The sequence below is a fragment of the Enhydra lutris genome, unplaced genomic scaffold (assembly GCF_002288905.1).
Source record: "Enhydra lutris kenyoni isolate GAN:26980312 unplaced genomic scaffold, ASM228890v2 scaffoldscaffold13, whole genome shotgun sequence".
Lineage (NCBI taxonomy): Eukaryota > Metazoa > Chordata > Mammalia > Carnivora > Mustelidae > Enhydra > Enhydra lutris.
In genome coordinates this window covers 48,421,747-48,438,785 of record NW_019154097.1, presented here as the reverse complement: position 1 = coordinate 48,438,785, position 17,039 = coordinate 48,421,747, and the positions used below count along the sequence as shown (strand labels likewise).

Sequence of the window (17,039 nt, the reverse complement as noted above, 5' to 3'; positions counted from 1 at the left end):
GAGAGCCAGCAAATTCCGTGTTAGGCACCTTCGTAGGCTCTTCTCTTCCCTTTTGGGACTTTACAATAGCTGGTCCAGATGCTCGCGGTGTCTTCCTTGCCTTTTCTCTGGAGACATGAGGTTGGGTCCATGGTGTTGGGGACAGCTCCAAGTCTGATGGTGAGGACATGGTTTGGGGACAGTTCTAGCTGGTGGTTTTAAAAGATGGCTGTACATTTTCTGACTGTCCTTTCATCAAAAGGTAGAGTCTTTGGTCCCTTCCCCAGGGATCAGGGCGGAATTATGACCGTTTCAGCCAGGGTGGCAGAAGTGAGACCATGTGACATTCAAGGACATGCGACATTCAAGGACATGCGACATTCAAAGGCAGAGAAGCTTCTGCTTTGTCAACTAGGATGCTTATTGTTTTGGATCCCTGCGTCACCACGTGAGAAATCCAGCCATCCGGAAGCCGCCGTGCTGTGAGGAACCCAGACTGCACAGGGAGGCCACACGCAGGTGCTCCCGTGCCGGACGTAGCCGAGTCAGGCCTTCGCACCACCCCAGCCCAGGCTTCCTTCGTGGGAGTGAAGACGCCTCCAGATGGTTCTGGCCACCAGGCATCAAATCACCCTCAGCCGTTTGAGGCTTCCTGGCCATGTGCTCGACATCACGGAGCAGACACAGCCATCTCTACAACGGCCCAGAAGCCTCGCCTGCGGAATCCGTGTGTATGACCCAGTGGGTTATGCCACTGAGGCTCGGGGACGGGGGAGGTTGTTATGTGGCAGTAGTAACCGGGACACCAGGAGTCGTTTGCTGGCTTCTGACTTCCGGCCTGAATTTACTGTCTCTCCCATGCAGGGGAACTTTCCTGGATCCTGACCTTTCAGTCTTCCTCTCCATCAAGGAAGAAAATGGAGGGGGAAAAAAGAGGAAAGAAGGGAGAAAGGGAGGGAGGGTGGGAGGGGAATGAAAGACTCTTGGCTGAGAAATGCCATCGTCACCTCGGTGTGATCACCTGCATTGGACTTGCCGTCAGAACACGGTCTCGTCGGCTTTGTTCCTAAATTCACCGGCATTGTTCCATATTTCGCCATTACGAAAAGAATCACATAGATTCTGCCTGATGTAAGATTTGTCTACTCAGCGACACAGCCTTCCCAGCTGACTGATAGGACAGAGCCAGACCCAAGGGCTCCGCATGGCTCTGATGCCAGGGGGCTCCAGGAGCCCTCCGTTGATGTTCTGTATCTAGGAAGGGTCTCTGGACCCCCACTTAAACCCACACTCCCCAAGGAAAGGCCTAGAACAATTCTCGCCAGGTTCCTACAGGCTGGGGAGATCAGTCTCTACCCTGGGAGACACCCCGGTCTCCGGGAAATCAGCAGGGTGCCCAAAGCTTGTAGAGGGTCGTCCCCGTGGCCAGGGAGGGTACAGCACAGCCTCCTCCTGGGCGCACAAAGGGTGGGAAAGGTTAATGCTAGAGCCTGGGGGCTCACTCCTACAGTCCTCGGTGAGAGCTGAATTTAGTTGATGTGAATTAGTTAGGAAAGGCCAGAATTCCAGGAAGCAGGCCAGCTGTGTCTTCAGTCTTGGACAAATCCTGGTCCTGCTATTTCCCAACTGTGTAGCTCAGCCAGATCACAGGTCCCCCTCTCTTAACAGCCACGGCCCTGGTAGTGGGAGGATTAAACAGGACGGCGTGCCCAGCCCAGGGCCTGGCATCTAGAGAGTTCTGTCAGTGATAGACGTGGACATGATTACCAAAGACCTCCAGCAGTTTGTTGTCCAGCCCGTTCCAAAGACCGGCCATTCTTCGCCGTAGCCCTCACACCTTGCCCACCACGCGGCAACCAGCCGTCTACACTTCGCTCCTAGCTGGGAGCTCTCCGAGGGCGGGAAGCCATGTCTTGGCACCACACTACTTACAGCAAAAAGGGAAAGAAGTGTTGTTTAAAAGGGTGAGTCTGTCAGTAGCTCCTACTAGCCACGTGACTATGCAGGAGGAACGGACGATATCAAAACCCAGTGCCCGTGTTCAGGGCACGTACTTAGATGCTCAAGTGCGGGAGCTGGCTCACGCGGGCCTTCCTGAGAGCGGGGAAGGGCTGAGAAGAGGCAGGCTGGGCTCTGGGAAAGGAGGTAGAAGCTGTGGGGCGGGGGATGGGGTGGAAGATTGGGTTGGAAATGCCCCGCGGGGATGTCAGGAGATGTACTTAGCCTTTGTCCTTTACTGGGAGGGGGTTGGCGGGGAGCACGCAGGATACCCGCCTCCCCGAGGAACTCTGATGGCCTCTCAGAGTTGTAAGAACCTTCATGAGGTGTAGGTTCTCATTTTTGAGAGAGAAACCCACTATGGGTTTGCGAATAAAGCAAACCCCGTGGGCCAGTCCTTGGCACAGCAGACGGGTAGATCATGACACTAGCATCCACGCTCTCGTGCGGTCCCTTACACACGGACTCTCGACTTGGCCATGTAACTGGCTCGACCAGCGGGACATCCACAAACTTTCTGGAAGAAGGGAATTGGGGGGCAATAGGGTATACAGACTTCCACAAACTTCTTGACCAGGAACCCCCTTAACAGCTGAAAAGGCACCTGTGCTTCTGGGTAGACCCGTAGGAAACCGCAAGGCCAGTGAGCCATCCAGTTCGCTAGGAGAGCACCAATGTACGGAGGAGTCGGGACCCCACACAGAAGGGTGGGCTAGGGCCGGGCAGTGTGTGGGCCCTTAATGGTCTTGGGCTTTATCCCCCCGAGGCGCTAGGGAGCTGCTAAGGCAGCACAACGCTTGGCGCTCCATGAGGGGAAGGTGGAGAGAATTCGCCAGATGAGAAACTCCACCAGGGGAATCCTGGGATGACGGTCTAACCCAGCAAAGGCAGTAAAGGGAGCCAAGCAAGTGGATGTGAAAACCACTGAGGAGGGGGAATCCATGGGATCTGCGGAGGTGGCAGAGGGGAAGTGAAGGGAGAGCCCGAGGTGATTGATGTTGTCAAGCTGTGTGACTTGGGTCGAGTGTGGTCACAGGAGTTCCAGGAACTGGCTGGGGGGAGTGATGAAGTTGGTGAATTTGCCAGCCTGGGGAAGACGCACCGGGGTGCGTGTACTTCTGAGGCTGCAGAGAGAGGGCCCGGTTAGGATGCACGTGTCGGGGCGGTGGGGGGGGGCTCTACATCGCAAGGGGAACGGCAGTGCAGGGGGATAAATAGGATGAAAGAGAAAGTTCAAGGGGTGAGATCAGAACCCAGGACGCTCCAGTGACTGGTGGTCCGGTCCACGCTGCCAAGGACAGGTACTGGCCTAGGGCCCTTGTCCCCCTCCTTCCATTGGATGTCAGGCTTCTCTCTTGTGGCCTTATTTTCCTGTCTCTCACCAGCCCTGTTCCAAGCCAGCCCATGACCCACTGCCGTGTCTGAGTTGGACACCATCAAGTCACACACACACACCACCGAGATGCAAGCCTCTGGGAAGAGCCCTTGAGAGCCTTTTCTGGAAATCGTTGAACTTTCCCCAGAAAAATCTGCCTGCAGGAGACCTGGTTGATTGGACAATTTCAAAGGGCTGTTGATCTGTGAGATCCACTCAGGCACAGCTAAAGGAACTCTGCTCAGGTCAGCTGTCTCCTTGAAAAAGGTCGAGAGTCAAGCGCGACTTAGCTCGGGCTGGCCGGGGGAATTCCTCGGCCCCTTTCAGTTTCCTAGAGGTGGGTCTTCCCCTATCCACGCCTTGATGACTCTTGTAATTATGAGTGTCACACTCGTGAAATTATTTGCAACCGCTCCTCTCCTTTTCCGATGAGACAGTCCAAAGGTGATAAAGAGGGACAAGTGTCCCTTGGGTCCAAGAACTGAGACGGCTCTGGGGCCCACCCCAGCCACCTGTCACTTGGCCAGCCACTTCATGACACCCTCTATCCCTGAAGAGTTCACAGTACAAATTTATTCATGCATGTATTTATACACAATACAAACGGCAGGGGAAGCCTCCACCCCCTTAACCAACCAGCGCCCAGACCCAGAAGGTCCTGCCCCAGGAGTCCGAGGTGAGTTCTAAGGAGGCAGGTTCCTGGCCGGATGAAGGAGGCGTGGCCGGGGTGGGAGGCGGGGCCGGAGGCTCGGTCAGAGCTGGGCGTGGCTTCTGGCCTTGGGGTGGAGTCGGGGCACCGCCTGCCGCCCGAGGTTCAAGGGGCCTTTCTCCGCTGGGGCATTGGGAGGGGAATGGGGTCCATTTGCGTCCTACACGTAGGCGTTCTTCCCGTATTTGCCAAAGGTGCTGTCCCCTTCGTCCGAGGCCGCGGAGCACAGGCCGTCAGTGAGGACAGGGGACCGCACAGCGGAGGCCTTGTAGGGGAGCCTGGTTCAGAGGGGCCTAGGTCAGTGGAGGAGCACCCCTCCCATCCCTCCTGCCCCGCCGACGCACGCACCGCCCTTACCTGGGGGCCCGGTCCGCATCAGGAGCGCGGCAGCAGCCGGAGCCGAGGCAGAAGCCCCCCAGGATGGCGAGCAGGGAGGCGCTCCAGCCCAGGTAGAGGGCGGGGCCCAGCTCGTACCTGGGGACAGGAGAGGTGCGGGGCAGCGCTATCTCTGGCCGGCTGAGTCCCACCCACAGCCCCCCAGGGTGGGGTTCCCACACTCACTTGGTCCCAGGATACAAGGGGTCAAAGAATTCCTGGGTGATGTTGAAGGCATACCAGGAGATGGCCACCATCCCACAGAGACCTGGGGAGGGAGAAGAGGGCCACGCTCGAGCCCCAGACCTGGCAGAGGGGGAGGGGGTGGAAAGTTTCACTCCCTCCCTAGCTCCTGACCTTTCCGGTCTCCTAGGTTCCCCGAGCACAGCCCCTCTTTCATGTCTAGTCTCCCACACTCTGCCCTTGGCCCCTTCTTTACCCCACCCCGCCCCACATCTTGATCACCTAGTCGCCTCACTTGGAATCTGCCGACAAATCCGACCCATCCTGGGAAATCCAGCTGCCCCAGCAGTGGTCCCGCACAGCTGCCCTGAAGCCCCTTCCTCCTGCCTTCCAAAGCCCCCAGAGCCTGTGACACGCCTTTACCACTAGTGCAGCGAAGGCCCGCGGCCAGTGAGACCCAGGACTACAGGACCAGCCTCACCCCTCTCTGGGGGCTCCTCCAGTTGGTCACCAGAGTTTTCTGAGCCTGTTTCCGCAGCTGGGGAAGAGGGCGAGACCCGCCCTACTTCACAGGTGCGTGCGAGGGGACGCGCGCAGGCGCTCCGCAGACCGAAAAGAGCTGGCCCGTCGCACCGTGTGTTGTTACGGCGCGCGGCGAATCTGCACGTATGCCCTGACTCTGGTCTTCCCGGCCGGGCTGTAAGGTCACTCACCTTGGGGTCTCTCTCACCCCTCACTCATGCCTGGCTCCTAGTGGGGCCTCAAGAAACACTGCTGATGGACTGATTTGTAGCTGAGGGACTGGGAGAGCAGGAGTGAGGCTGGGTGGGCAGAGGGAGAGGGTAGGGCTGGGCAGGGAGGGGAGGTGTCAGTGCTATGGGAAAGGTGAGACACCCACAGGGAGCGGTGAGCCGGAGAGGACAGGGAACCCCGGGTGCACCGCCACCACAACCCCCCACCACAACGCAGGGCGCACCCGTCACCTTCCCCCAATTTTACCAGCCAGTATGTGCAGGGCCCCTGCAGTGGCCGCCAGCTTGGCCTTCCTGGAGAGCTCCACACTCCCAATGTTTATGCAGCGCAGCCCCACTATGCCTAGGAAGAGGCCCAGGAAGCCCAGGAAGATGGCGGTGATCATGAGCGCCCGGCAGGCCTGGATGTACCCTGGGGAGGTGGGGCGCAGCCATGGGTCCCTCAGCTGGCCCCTTCCCCCTCCACAACCGAGCCAGCCCCTGCTCGGGTCTCAGCGCATAAGGGCCCTCAAGTCCTCTCCTTCCCCGTCAGGCCCTATTCAGCCGAAGGGGTCCCACGGTCTCCTTCCCAGGAGCTTACCTCGGGAGTCCCAGCCTCTGCGCCCCACCCCCTGACAGGCTTGCTCCTTGACACTACTGACACTTTGGCCCTCTGTTCTGGGGGTGGGGGACATTCTGTGCCCTTCGGATGTCCAGCAGCGTCCCTAGCCTTGAGTCACTAGATGTCACTACCAGTCCGTCCCAAGAGGGACGATCAACAGGTCTAGACGCTATCCAATGATCCCCGAGGGACAAAATCACCCCAATTGAGAACCTCTGGTCTGTCAGATCCCCACCATGCCCTGTTGTGAGTTACAGAAATTGCACTGAATATTCCCTCTTCCCTGCAGCTGCTTCTCTCTAGGTCCCACCGGGTGCCTGGCACAGCCCGAGTCAGCCCGAACTGAGCGTTCTCCTGAAGCGACCGGTAGGGGGCAGCAGTGGCCCATGGGTCACTGGACAAGGACCGTTTCTCATCCGCAAAGTGGGATACCTGGGCGCAGGACCCATCCCAGCCCATCTAGCTCAGGTATGTTGGGTGCCTCGGTTTCCCCTTCTTCAAAGCAGAAGGAAATGGCCACTTTCCTTCCTGGTCCCCTTCCCCCTACTCTGTCTTTGATAGTTGCCAAGCACTCCAAGGACCTTGCTCCCCTTTCCCGGGTGGGGCAGTACCATTGGTGCTGAAGGAAAAGCTGGGCCTCTGCCAGGAGTAGGCGGAGTGGCCCGGGGTTGGCGGGCAAGGAGGAGGACCAAAGTTCTCACTCCCAGCTACTCCCTCTGGAGTTCCCACCCTCTCCCCTACCGCGTATCCTCTATGCACCCATTCATCTACACGCCTCTACCTGGGACTGAACCGGCCCAGGCTTCCCAGGTGGCCCTGGTGGACAAGGGGGAGATTACTGATGGGTCCCGAGGGAGCACGGGCTGGATGTGATTAAATGATAGTCAGGAACCCCCTGGGGACCAGAATGGCCTCAGAGGGACTCACCAGCCTGGGTTCCAGCCCCCTTACCACCTGTGGGACTCTGGGCAGGTTCACACTTGTCCTTGGGGCTTCCCAGCTTTGGTACAATGAGGCCACTAAGAGGCTGCAGAGCCAGGCGACCCGCGATGCCAGGCAGTGCTCCCCTGCCCTTCCCCGCCGGCATGCTCGTGCCCCTCCGTCAGCAGATCCAAGTGGGGCCCTTCTTGGGTGGACGAGCTCGCCAAGGCCCCTCCCCAAGCCACAGGTATGGTTGGGGTGGGTGCAATGGCAATGGCCATGGCTGCTGAGCAGGCTGCCCCCGGCATCCCCTCAGGCCCCCAAGCACTCTGAGCTTCTGGCCCAGAGGACACTCAGCTTTTAGACGGAGCTTGGGGCGGGTGGGGGGGGCACTTGCCTTGTACACAGAAAGCCCTAGAGAGAGCGAAGAAGGCACGAGGCCCCTGCTGCTGTCTCAGAAGATTCTGGGAATAGTGGGGACACAGAGACCCACCCAGATACCCTAACTTCTCAGAGCATCTCTGGCATTCCTGGGGGATTTTGAGGAGCCATGTTCCACACCCAGCGCTGGCTTTGGTTTCATCCACTACCCCGCACCCGCAGCAGGGGACCCGAAAGAGCGAGACGGCTCCAAGGAGGGCGTGGGAGCGACAGCGAATAGGGTACTTGGTCCTCCACTCTTGGTCTCTGGCTTGGGGCCGACTGACGGGAGACTCCCCTGGGGCGGGGGGGGCGGAGCTACTCATAGGGTGAGCAGGAAGCAGGAAGGAGCGACAGCCACCGGGGAGAACCTTCTGGGCCAAAAGAGCGGTAGACTCCAAGCCACCGAGAACTTCAAAAAACACACTGCCCGGGACCGCAGAGCACACACATGCACGCACACCCCCCAACCTGCTTCCAGCGGACACTTGGGGGGTGCAGGAGGCTCCCTTTCAAAGGGCCCTTTAGAACTCGCCACGGCAGTGGGACTAGTGCCCCAGCGGGAGCCTGAAGGTCTTACGTGTCTCAACCCCAAGAACCCAAGATGGGGCATCCTCTTCACCCCGCAGATCCCAGCCCTCCCACACCAGAGCTAAGAGGCAGAAACTGGCCGTGTGCGTACACACGCTGACGTGTCCCGCTAACACTCGGTGTGCTTTATCCCGGCCCAGGAGCATCTGTGAGCCGGTGCTATGATGACGAGGGTCCTACAGACAGGACCGAGGAAGCTCACGTTCTGACCTGCCCGGGGCGCAGAGGCAGTAAACTGAGCCCGGCAGGCGGATCCTGCTGCGCCTGTAACCACTAGGAGTGTCCCATCAGGGCAGGGGGACACGTGGGACGAAGTCTCTCCCGCACTTCCAGACAGCGCGCTGCCCCCCACAACCCGCTGAGCCCGATCCAGACCCCCTTAACGGTCTGGTGCCCGAGGCCCGACCACGGGCAGCGCCCACCTCCCCGGGGGCCTCTCCCTCCTCCAGCCTCCCACCACCCTCTGGCCCCTGGAGCTGTCCCCACCGCATACCGGAGAGGGCCAGCAAGGACGGAAACTCCCGGCAGTTGTAGACTCCCATGGAGTCGGTGGCACAGCTGAACCAGAGGTTCTCGAAGATGGTGTTGGTGGTGATGACGTTCCCGTGCACGGTGGACACGCGCCAGGAGCTGTGTGACAGGGTCACCCCCAGCATCAGCAGCCCCAGGGCTCCCATGAAGAAGCCGAAGATCTCCACGGCCAGCGACATGGTGGGACGCAGGGCCCTGAGGGGCGCCGGGGGCCCCAGAGAAGGGGAGGGGCTGAGCCCCGCGAGACTTTGAGGGGCTTCGGCTACGGTGGGGCGCTAAGGCAGGCTGGGGCGAGAGAAAGGGAGGTCGGCCGCAGTCTGGGCCTCAGGTCTGTCCCCCGGTTTCCGTCCCCGGCCCTCTCTCCGGGTCTCTGCTTCCTGGAAGGTCTGGGCAGAGGAATGAGCCTCCAGCACCAGGCTGTTGACGAAGAGATGGAGGGAATAAAAGAAACGGGCCAAAAGTCCACCCCCTCCCCCAACCTCCGGGCTCCCCGCCCCAGGAGGGGGGCGGAGAGGACTTATGGGAGTGACGGAACAAACGGATACAGTCAAGGAGGGGCCCCCACGGGAGGCGGTGGGAGCCGAGGGGAAGCGTCTCTGACTCAGCCTTCATCGGGGGGCCAGAGAATGGACAAAGAGAGATGAGGACAGAGAAGATGACCGAGAGACAGTGTGTGCTCCCAGACATACCTTTGGTGTGGCAGGATCCGGGGCACAGAGCCACTCTCCTGGATGTTGGTGAGAACAATTTAGGAGACGCAAAAGACCTAGCATTTGGGCCCAATCTTCCAAGGTAGGTTAAGGCTGCATAAGGGAACAGGGTATACCCACCGCTCTGGAGTCCAGCCAACCCAGAGTCAAACCAGACCCAGCGTTTCCCAGAGCCCCGCGAGCTTGCTTCTGCTTCTGTGAACTAGAACTAGCTTCCTCACCTGTGACCCCAGATCAGAAGCTCCCCGAAAGTGTGAACTGCTCCCTCCTTGGTACCCCCGCAGGTCTGGGTAGCGCAGGCTGGGGTGAGGCCGCCAGTGGGCTGCTTTCCTCCAAACTAAAACTTCCTGAACTTAAATCTCCCCCTTGTGGGTTGATCTTCTGACTCTCGGCACCAAGCTTGATCTTGCTGCCATGGGCCGCGGAGGGGGATAAATCGCAGGCCCAGAAAGTGATCCCGTCACTAATCTAAGCAGCTCAGTTATCAGAACTGTCACCAGCTCTACTAATTATGATGGATTAGAAACCTCCGGGTCCCCAGCCCAGGCCGACGCTGAACACCTGCTGAGCACCTGTCCTGGCGCATTTCCTGCTCCTAGGCCTCGGCCAGGACGGCTCGGGTTCTCCTCCTGCAAATGCCACAGGGGCTCAGTCTCCGGGGCTCAGGGGCCGGATGCTACCCCCAGGCAGTCACCCAGGACATGGCTGAGCCAGAGTGGATCCCCCCTCTGCCCCCCCCACGGTATCAGGCTCCCGTGCGCTCCCCTCAGGTGCCGCCTCCCCAGTCCCCCCAACCAGGCTGGCTGGGCTGTGGAACGAGAGGTATGCAGTGAAGCAAGACAGGCCCATGCTGAGCCTGGCACCGCGCGGGTGTGGGGCAAAGCAGGCTGGGTGGGGACTGGGTTCCGACCTTCCCATCTCTGAGCCGACAACCGGGATGTCCTGAGTTTGTAACTTTTCTCAAGAACTCTGACGTCTCCGTGCCAAATCCCCATGCCTGCCCCTGGGCAGTGGCCCATCCCCTAAGGAGGATGGGGAGGGGAATGGCAGGAGGACAAAGAGAGGGAAGGGCGGAGGTTTTGGAGGAAATTGAATGGGGGGGCCCCCCGTGGTGTGGAAAACTCCACGTGCTGAGAGGCAGCTGTGTGGGTCAAAGGAGACCGGAGACATAAATCCTGGCCTGTCCCCCCAGCTCTGCCCTTCCCGTCTCTAGTCACTGTTTTCTCCCAGGACTCTTGCGCCATGCAAAGGCCTCGTCCCTGTCCCCCGTCCCCGATCTGCTTTGGGGGTGGGGGAGGAAGGAAGGGCGTGGGGTGTGGGCAGCTTGGCGGACAAAGGCACACCCCACACCAGCCGTGGGGGACAGGAGTAGGAAAGTGAGCAGGAAAGGACCACGCATGACCACCACCTTTGGGCCCAAAAGAGCCCACCCCTTCCTCAACACGGACACAGCAGTTCCCAAGCCAAGGCTGTTTTATTTACACTCCTCCTGGAGCACATGGTTTGGGGCTACCGGACACATCTCTGGGGAAAGGAGGCTGAACGCCAGAGGGCAGTGATGGGGTGCAGAAGACAGGGATGGGGGTATAGCTCAGTGGTAGAGCGTTTGACTGCAGAAGACAGGGACAGCAAGGATGGATGGGTCCCCTCCTCTCAGAGTGTCCTCCATAGACTCCCACGTATCCCCGGGCAGAGGCGCGGTTTCACTCAGGATTTGGACTTGGACACAGCAAGTCCGATGAGTCCAGCCAGGCCTGCCACGCCCAGGGCCATGCCTCCAACGATGGCCATGCCCACTAGGCCGTCTGGGGAAGGGAAAAGGGAGACTGTCAGGAGCCCAGCCCCCACAGGGACGCGCTGCCCACCACCTTCTTTCTCCCCGCCCAATGCGCCTCAACAGACGTGCCTCCTCCCCCGGAGTCATGAGGTGAGGGCCTCGGGCTTGGAGAAAGAAGGCTTCTGAGCCACTGAGGAGCTGCCTGAGGAGGAGGGCGTCATTTAAAGGGAGACCAGAGAGCCCAGGCCTGGGGGAAGGAAGAGGACTTAACCAAGAGCCGAGAGGCGTGACGGGGCCCGGGAGCAAGAGGAGTGGGGAGTGGAGGAGGGCAGAGGGGAAGGGTTCACCTTTCTTCATGGCCTTGTCAATGAGCCGTTCCAGTTCCTTGGCCTGGTTGTTCTGGGGCTCCGTCTGCAGCAGCCCCCGCACGTACTTTAACGCCTTCTCATATTCCTGCTCTCGGGGAAAACACACCACACACGCCCCCCCACCTCAGTATCTAGCCCTTCTCCTGCTCATCAGAGCGGCCTTCCCTTCGCCGGACCCCGGGGGCTCCTCCCTCCACCTCCTCCCTGACTCCAGCCTCACCCAGCGGAGTAGAGTCCACAAACAACCCCAACTGTGTGGGGGTGATAAGCTGGGGAAGATAAGCCGAGGCTTGGGGCTGCACCCCAACCTGAGGTCACCTTGCTCCCCACACCCTCGGCAGCTGGGATCTCTGTCGCTTGCCTTCCCTCAGCCGACTCTCACCCTGCACCTCTGTACCCCTCACCACCCCCTGCCGCCCACAGCCCTCCTCAGCCTTCCTGGCGGCCAGGGCTCTGGACGGCCCCCGGAGGAGCAGCGAGTAGGCGCTGCAGCCCACCCCAGCAGGGTGCAGTGGGAGAAGGGAACGCTCTGCCTTACCTTGAGCCGGTAGTTGCCCACGGCCAAGTAGAAGACATAATCCCGCTGTTCCTCTTTACTCCCTTTGGGCAACAGCTCTGCAGAGGGCAGAGGCAGAAGGGTGAACACCGCTTCATGACCTGAGCCGAAGGCAGAGGCTTTAACCCACTGAGCCACCCAGGTGCCCCGACCTGATTTTCTTAATTCAGTGACTTCCCAGGGGCCTATGTGCTCAGCTGTACACTATGCAGTAGAATTTGTGGCTAAATAGTTTCGCAGGTGTGGGACACCTGGGTGGCTCAGTTGGTTGGGCTCAGGTCATGATCCCGGTGTCCTGGGATCGAGTCCCACATCGGGCTCCTTGCTCGTCAGGGAGCCTGCTTCTCCCTCTGCCTCTGCCTGCCATTCTGTCTGCCTGTGCTCGCTCTCTCTCTGACAAATAAATAAATAAAATATAAAAAAAAAATAAATAAAAAAATAAAAAATAAATAGTTTCGCAGGTGTTTATAAATCTCCCCACATGTCTGTTCTGTCTCCTCCACTGGAACTGGCAACGCTTAGAGACCCCACCTACAGCTGCGCCGAGCTGCAGAGGGAAGCTGAAAAATCTGAAAGAGCCAAACAGGCAAATGCAGGGTGAGGTTATTTGCATTAGAAACGATTCTTATTTTTATCAGCTGACAATGGCCATCCTTTGCTAGGATGCTGTTTGCCTGCGCATGATTACCTGGCCAAGAAAAGGGGGTAGAGGGGACAGAGGAATTTAAAAGTCAGGTATTGTGGCCTCTGGCAAATGGTGGCCCATCCAAAACCAACAGGAAATAGGATTCCAGTCAAAACAGTGCCATCTGTCCTCAAAATGTTGAAAATAGAACTACCCTATGACCCAGCAATTGCACTACTGGGTATTTATCCTAAAGATACAAAAGTAGTGATTCGAAGGGGCACGTGCACCTGAATATTTATAGCAGCAATGTCTACAATAGCCAAACTATGGAAAGAACCTAGATGTCCCTCAACAGATGAATGGATAAAGAAGATGTGGTATATATACACAATGGAATACTATGCAGCCATCAAAAGAAATGAAATCTTGCCATTTACAACAACGTGGATGGAACTAGAGGGTATCATGCTTAGCGAAATAAGTCAATCGGAGAAAGACAACTATCATATGATCTCCCTGATATGAGGGAGAGAAGATGCAACATGGGGGGTTAAGTGGTAGGAGAAGAGTAAATGAAACGAGATGGGATTGGGAGGGAGACAAACCATAAGTGACTCAATCTCACAAAACAAACTGAGGGTTGATGGGGGGAGGGGGGTTGGGAGAGGGGGCGTGGGGTTATGGACATTGGGGAGGGTATGTGCTATGGTGAGTGCTGTGAAATGTGTAAACCTGGCGATTCACAGACCTGTACCCCTGGGGATAAAAATATATTATATGTTTAAAAAAAAATTTAAATTAAAAAAAAAAAAAAAACTAGCAGTAACAAAAAAATAAAAAATTAAAAACAAAACAAAACAAAAAAAACCAGTGCCATCTGCCCCCAGGTTCCGGGGCCTGTCTTCTGCACTTCTTCCACACCGCCCTCATGGAAGGTTTTCAACAGCTGCTGAATAAGCAACATGGTGAGGCCAAAGAGCAAGACAGGAGCTTCCAGTCCTCATTCAGCCGCTAATTCACGAGCTGTGTGACCTCAGACTAAGTCACTCTCCAGGTCAGGCTACCAGATCGCCAGAGGCCTGCGGGGACTGACATACGCTGGCGAAACAAGGATGAGGTGGATTAGCCAAAAGCACACTGGGAGAAGCCAGGTGAAGGGGCAGCCTTCGTTGCATGTGTTTATAGGAAAATAACTGCCATGTCGAGAAAGAATCCCAGGGGCGCCTGGGTGGCTCAGCGGGTTACGCCTCTGACTTCTGCTCAGGTCATGATCTCAGGGTCCTGGGATTGAGCCCCACATCGGGCTCTCTGCTCAGTGGGGAGCCTGCTTCTCCCTCTCCCTCTACCTGCCTCTCTGCCTGCTTGTGATCTCTGTCTCTCTGTCAAATAAATAAAGATTTTTTTAAAAAAGAAAAAGAATCCCAGTACTGAAGATGGAGGGAGTGAACGAGGCCATGGCAGCAGCTGGGAAGGGGAGGGTGGGGTAGCCTAGAAACTCACCCTCCAGCAGTGCGACGCCTTTACGGATGTCATCGTTGTACTTGCTTCGCACCAGGCACCAGGCATACTCAAACTGCGTGCTCTTGGACACAGAGCCTGCTGCCTTCTCAGACTGAAATTTCTTTTCAAACTTCTGCCAAGGAGAGGAGAGGAGTCATTTAGAAATGAAGGGGCGCACCGTTCTCTACCAGGACCTACGGGTTCAATTCCCAGTTACACCCCATCTTCCCCAGTCTCTGCCTCATTTGCCCGCGGGTCTTGGCATCTGGCACCCCAGGTTCCGCTAGCTTCATCCCTGGGACCCAGACCCAGGGATTCTGCTGCTTAGCGACGGGCTGTCTCCTTGGACAGTAACCCTGTCCGCTTCCCTCCCCCTAGTGGTGCCGAGCAGAGATGCCACCTGGTGGCAGCTCCAGGCACCGCTCCCGAAGCAGCTGACCCCCGAGGCTAAACAGTAAACACGCTGTCAGAACTTCTCAACAACCCACGCAGCTGCTTCCCCCAACCAGCCCCACCCTGTTGGGCCTGGACCTTTTCTTAACTGCAAATTGGGAATAAGAACAGTGCCAACAGTAGCCCACAGAGCTACAAAGACTGAGATATGGCCTGCAATGCACTTAGCACCGTGCCGCATTCAGTGAGTAATATATGAAACTTCATGGTAGTTGCTATATTCCCCCCCACTGAAGGAACAGTTTAAAAAAAAAAAAAAAAGCTGTCCGCACTCTGACCTCCTAACTCCTCCACTCACCCAGCACCTGTCAGTCTTTCAACGCCAGACCGCAGGCCCCGAGTCTGGGGCGTGTCGGCGCAGAAAACTACAACTCCCATTAGGCTACTGGACAAAGTAGAACCGCTGGGCAGGGGCCGGACGCTGCAGAGGATGCCGGGAGCCGTAGTTCGGCTTCCCTAGGCAAAACTGATGCTGGGTAGAGGGTCTGGCCCCAACCGGACGCTCCTCGGGACCCGCCCGTCGAATGTCTCCTTTCCCTCCCTCGAGGCCAGGCCTCACCAGCAGGTCGTCCACAGACACCAGGTCGTTCAGTACGGCCTCCATGGCCGCCGCCCCTGCAATCTTCACACCTAGCTCGCTACAGTGCCACCGTCTCCATGGCCTACTGGCAGAGCTGGAGAGCCACTTCCGTCGTCCGGCGGAAACCGGCCCCCTCCCCGTCGTGGAGCCAATCACCTGACACAGCTGACGCCGAACCCGCCCCCCGCCGCCGGTAGCGCCCCGCCCCTTCCTCCCCCCGCGCCGCCCGCGCGCACGTTGGGGGCACTAATGCGCACGCTCCGAACGGTCCCCCTTTCAGCCGCCACCGGCGGATAGCTACAGTACAACTTCAAGTCCCACGTTCACGGGTCACTCGTCCTCGCGAGTGACCCGACCCGCGTGTGCCTTCCTCCACCGAGGCTGCCTTTAATAGAGTTTGGACCTATGTCTTGGTGGTTAGCCCTTGGGCTGAAAAACAGCAGAAAGAGGACTGGGGGACCAATCTAAACCTACCTCCCCTCTAGCCTCACCCCGTCTATGTCTGGGAAACCGGAGGCTACGAGACCTTTCGGTGCCTGTAACAAAATCAAAACTGGTACCAAGGGGTTTTGGGCCTCCGCTGATTTACAAGAGGAATGACAACAGGACCTGTTAACCATACACGCAGGGACTGGGGTACATACGAATAGGGGATACTATATAAATCTTTAAATGGGAATTTAAAGAGAAGCTGTTACCCCATTAGTTGCAGAGAGGGTCCAGTCTTTTAATACTTAGGTAAAGGCTTCCTCTGCGTGTGCCCAAGGGGGAAGATCTGCTGTGGGTCATAGGCAGGAGTAGTCAAAAGATGGGAAAGGTAAATGTTCACTCCTCTGGCACCTGAGCTGTGCAGTGAAAGGACTGGGTAGGTAGCGACTTTCAGATTCTTTTCACCTTGACCCACAGTGCTCCAGTGCACATCAAAATTTAAGTTCCATGAGGGCAGAGCCTGGGTCTTGTTTTATCTTTGCATCCCCAGCGCCTGACACAAGATCAATGTCCAATAAGTATTTGTTGAATAGACACGAAATAAACAACAGTAAAGAGGGCAGTGCAAATGCAGAAGGATTATCATCCAAAAACCTTTCACGTTTGCAAAGTCCCTTTAATTTTTTTTTTTTTTTTTTTTTTTTTTGTAATTCCCATAATAGTCTTGTGAGTTAGGTAGGGAAGAGACAGTCTTTCCTACTTAGTTCCAACATTTGAAATGACTTTGATATAGGGAGTCTGTTAAAGAATAGAGGAGAGGACAGAACAAGTTCTTAAACAGACTCTAACTATTCATCTTGAAACAATTCAGGCCTAAATTTGCTTTTTTTGCTGGTTTACAACAGAGTACTTACCTTAAGCAGCAGGATGAACTAGGGAGGAACAACACAGGTTAATTTAAAACCTAGAAAGCAAAGCAATCCCGAAAAAGCATTTGTTTCAAGTACAGCAGGAAAATTTTAAATGAAGGCAGTTCAGTAGGAAAACTAAAAATGAAACCCTGCAAACTACCACCAGGGCTGAGATTGTAATACTGGTCTTCATGCTACTTGTCGGTTTGTAATTATACGCTTGTGTGATAACTTGATGAATGCCACCCTCTCCTACAAGAGTGGAGGCCGCATGAGAACGGGGTCTGTACTAAATTGCTCATATTATGCCCCTAGAGCCCAGCTCAGAGCCTACCACCAGCAAATACTTAATTTATAAGGATTGCGTAAATAGATATTACTGTTGCCGTTATTAACTTTTTGGAAAGCAGTGAGGGAATATAAGTAAGAGCAAAACGATGTACTATTTTCTGACTAGTATCTGTGGAAACATTCAACAAAAGCCAAAAAAAAAAAAAAAAGCAAGACATGAAGACATTCGTTCCTACATTATTTGTGACGGTAAACAAAAGCGGCAGGGAATGGTTTCATTAAATGAGGACACAGCAATATAATGAAATAACAAACAGCCTTCAAGTCACAGTCCTATGGATTCTTTGCGTGTGGATGGTAATATTCAAAACAAAACAAAAAAGCAGGCACTTCTCAAATTT

General features: G+C 56.5%; 2 protein-coding genes across 5 annotated transcripts; both read right to left on the bottom strand.

Annotated features, from left to right (window-relative positions):
* Positions 1–3,903: 3,903 nt before the first annotated feature.
* On the bottom strand, positions 3,904–10,525 carry LOC111145574 (claudin 15). Of its 3 annotated transcripts, none has more exons than XM_022500526.1 (6): positions 9,125–10,525; positions 8,398–8,852; positions 5,619–5,783; positions 4,623–4,704; positions 4,419–4,535; positions 3,904–4,339 (listed from the first exon to the last, which is right to left on the bottom strand). In XM_022500526.1, exons 2-6 carry the CDS (start codon positions 8,612–8,614, stop codon positions 4,222–4,224), a joined length of 699 nt encoding a protein of 232 aa, XP_022356234.1. In that variant the 5' UTR covers positions 8,615–8,852; positions 9,125–10,525; the 3' UTR covers positions 3,904–4,221. The 3 variants fall into 3 exon arrangements, with proteins under 3 accessions (XP_022356234.1, XP_022356233.1, XP_022356235.1); XM_022500525.1 differs by having other exon boundaries at positions 8,398–9,238; positions 9,367–10,525; XM_022500527.1 differs by having other exon boundaries at positions 5,619–5,714; positions 8,398–10,525.
* A 75-nt stretch (positions 10,526–10,600) lies between these two features.
* On the bottom strand, positions 10,601–15,140 carry LOC111145576 (fission, mitochondrial 1). Of its 2 annotated transcripts, none has more exons than XM_022500533.1 (5): positions 14,987–15,140; positions 13,975–14,107; positions 11,829–11,947; positions 11,270–11,375; positions 10,601–10,950 (listed from the first exon to the last, which is right to left on the bottom strand). In XM_022500533.1, exons 1-5 carry the CDS (start codon positions 15,029–15,031, stop codon positions 10,853–10,855), a joined length of 501 nt encoding a protein of 166 aa, XP_022356241.1. In that variant the 5' UTR covers positions 15,032–15,140; the 3' UTR covers positions 10,601–10,852. The 2 variants fall into 2 exon arrangements, with proteins under 2 accessions (XP_022356241.1, XP_022356242.1); XM_022500534.1 differs by having other exon boundaries at positions 11,829–11,905.
* Positions 15,141–17,039: the final 1,899 nt, after the last annotated feature.

Excerpts from the sequence above, each read along its gene's own strand:
- LOC111145574 (XM_022500526.1), bottom strand. The coding sequence starts at position 8,614 with ATGTCGCTGGCCGTGGAGATCTTCGGCTTCTTCATGGGAGCCCTGGGG. Across the intron at positions 5,784-8,397 it reads GTCCTTGCTGGCCCTCTCCG|GGTACATCCAGGCCTGCCGG; the intron begins GTATGCGGTGGG and ends CCACCTCCCCAG. Across the intron at positions 4,536-4,622 it reads CCCTTGTATCCTGGGACCAA|GTACGAGCTGGGCCCCGCCC; the intron begins GTGAGTGTGGGA and ends TCCTGTCCCCAG.
- LOC111145576 (XM_022500533.1), bottom strand. The coding sequence starts at position 15,031 with ATGGAGGCCGTACTGAACGACCTGGTGTCTGTGGACGACCTGCTG. Across the intron at positions 14,108-14,986 it reads TGTCTGTGGACGACCTGCTG|AAGTTTGAAAAGAAATTTCA; the intron begins GTGAGGCCTGGC and ends TCTCCTTGGCAG. Across the intron at positions 11,376-11,828 it reads TGGGCAACTACCGGCTCAAG|GAATATGAGAAGGCGTTAAA; the intron begins GTAAGGCAGAGC and ends CCCCGAGAGCAG.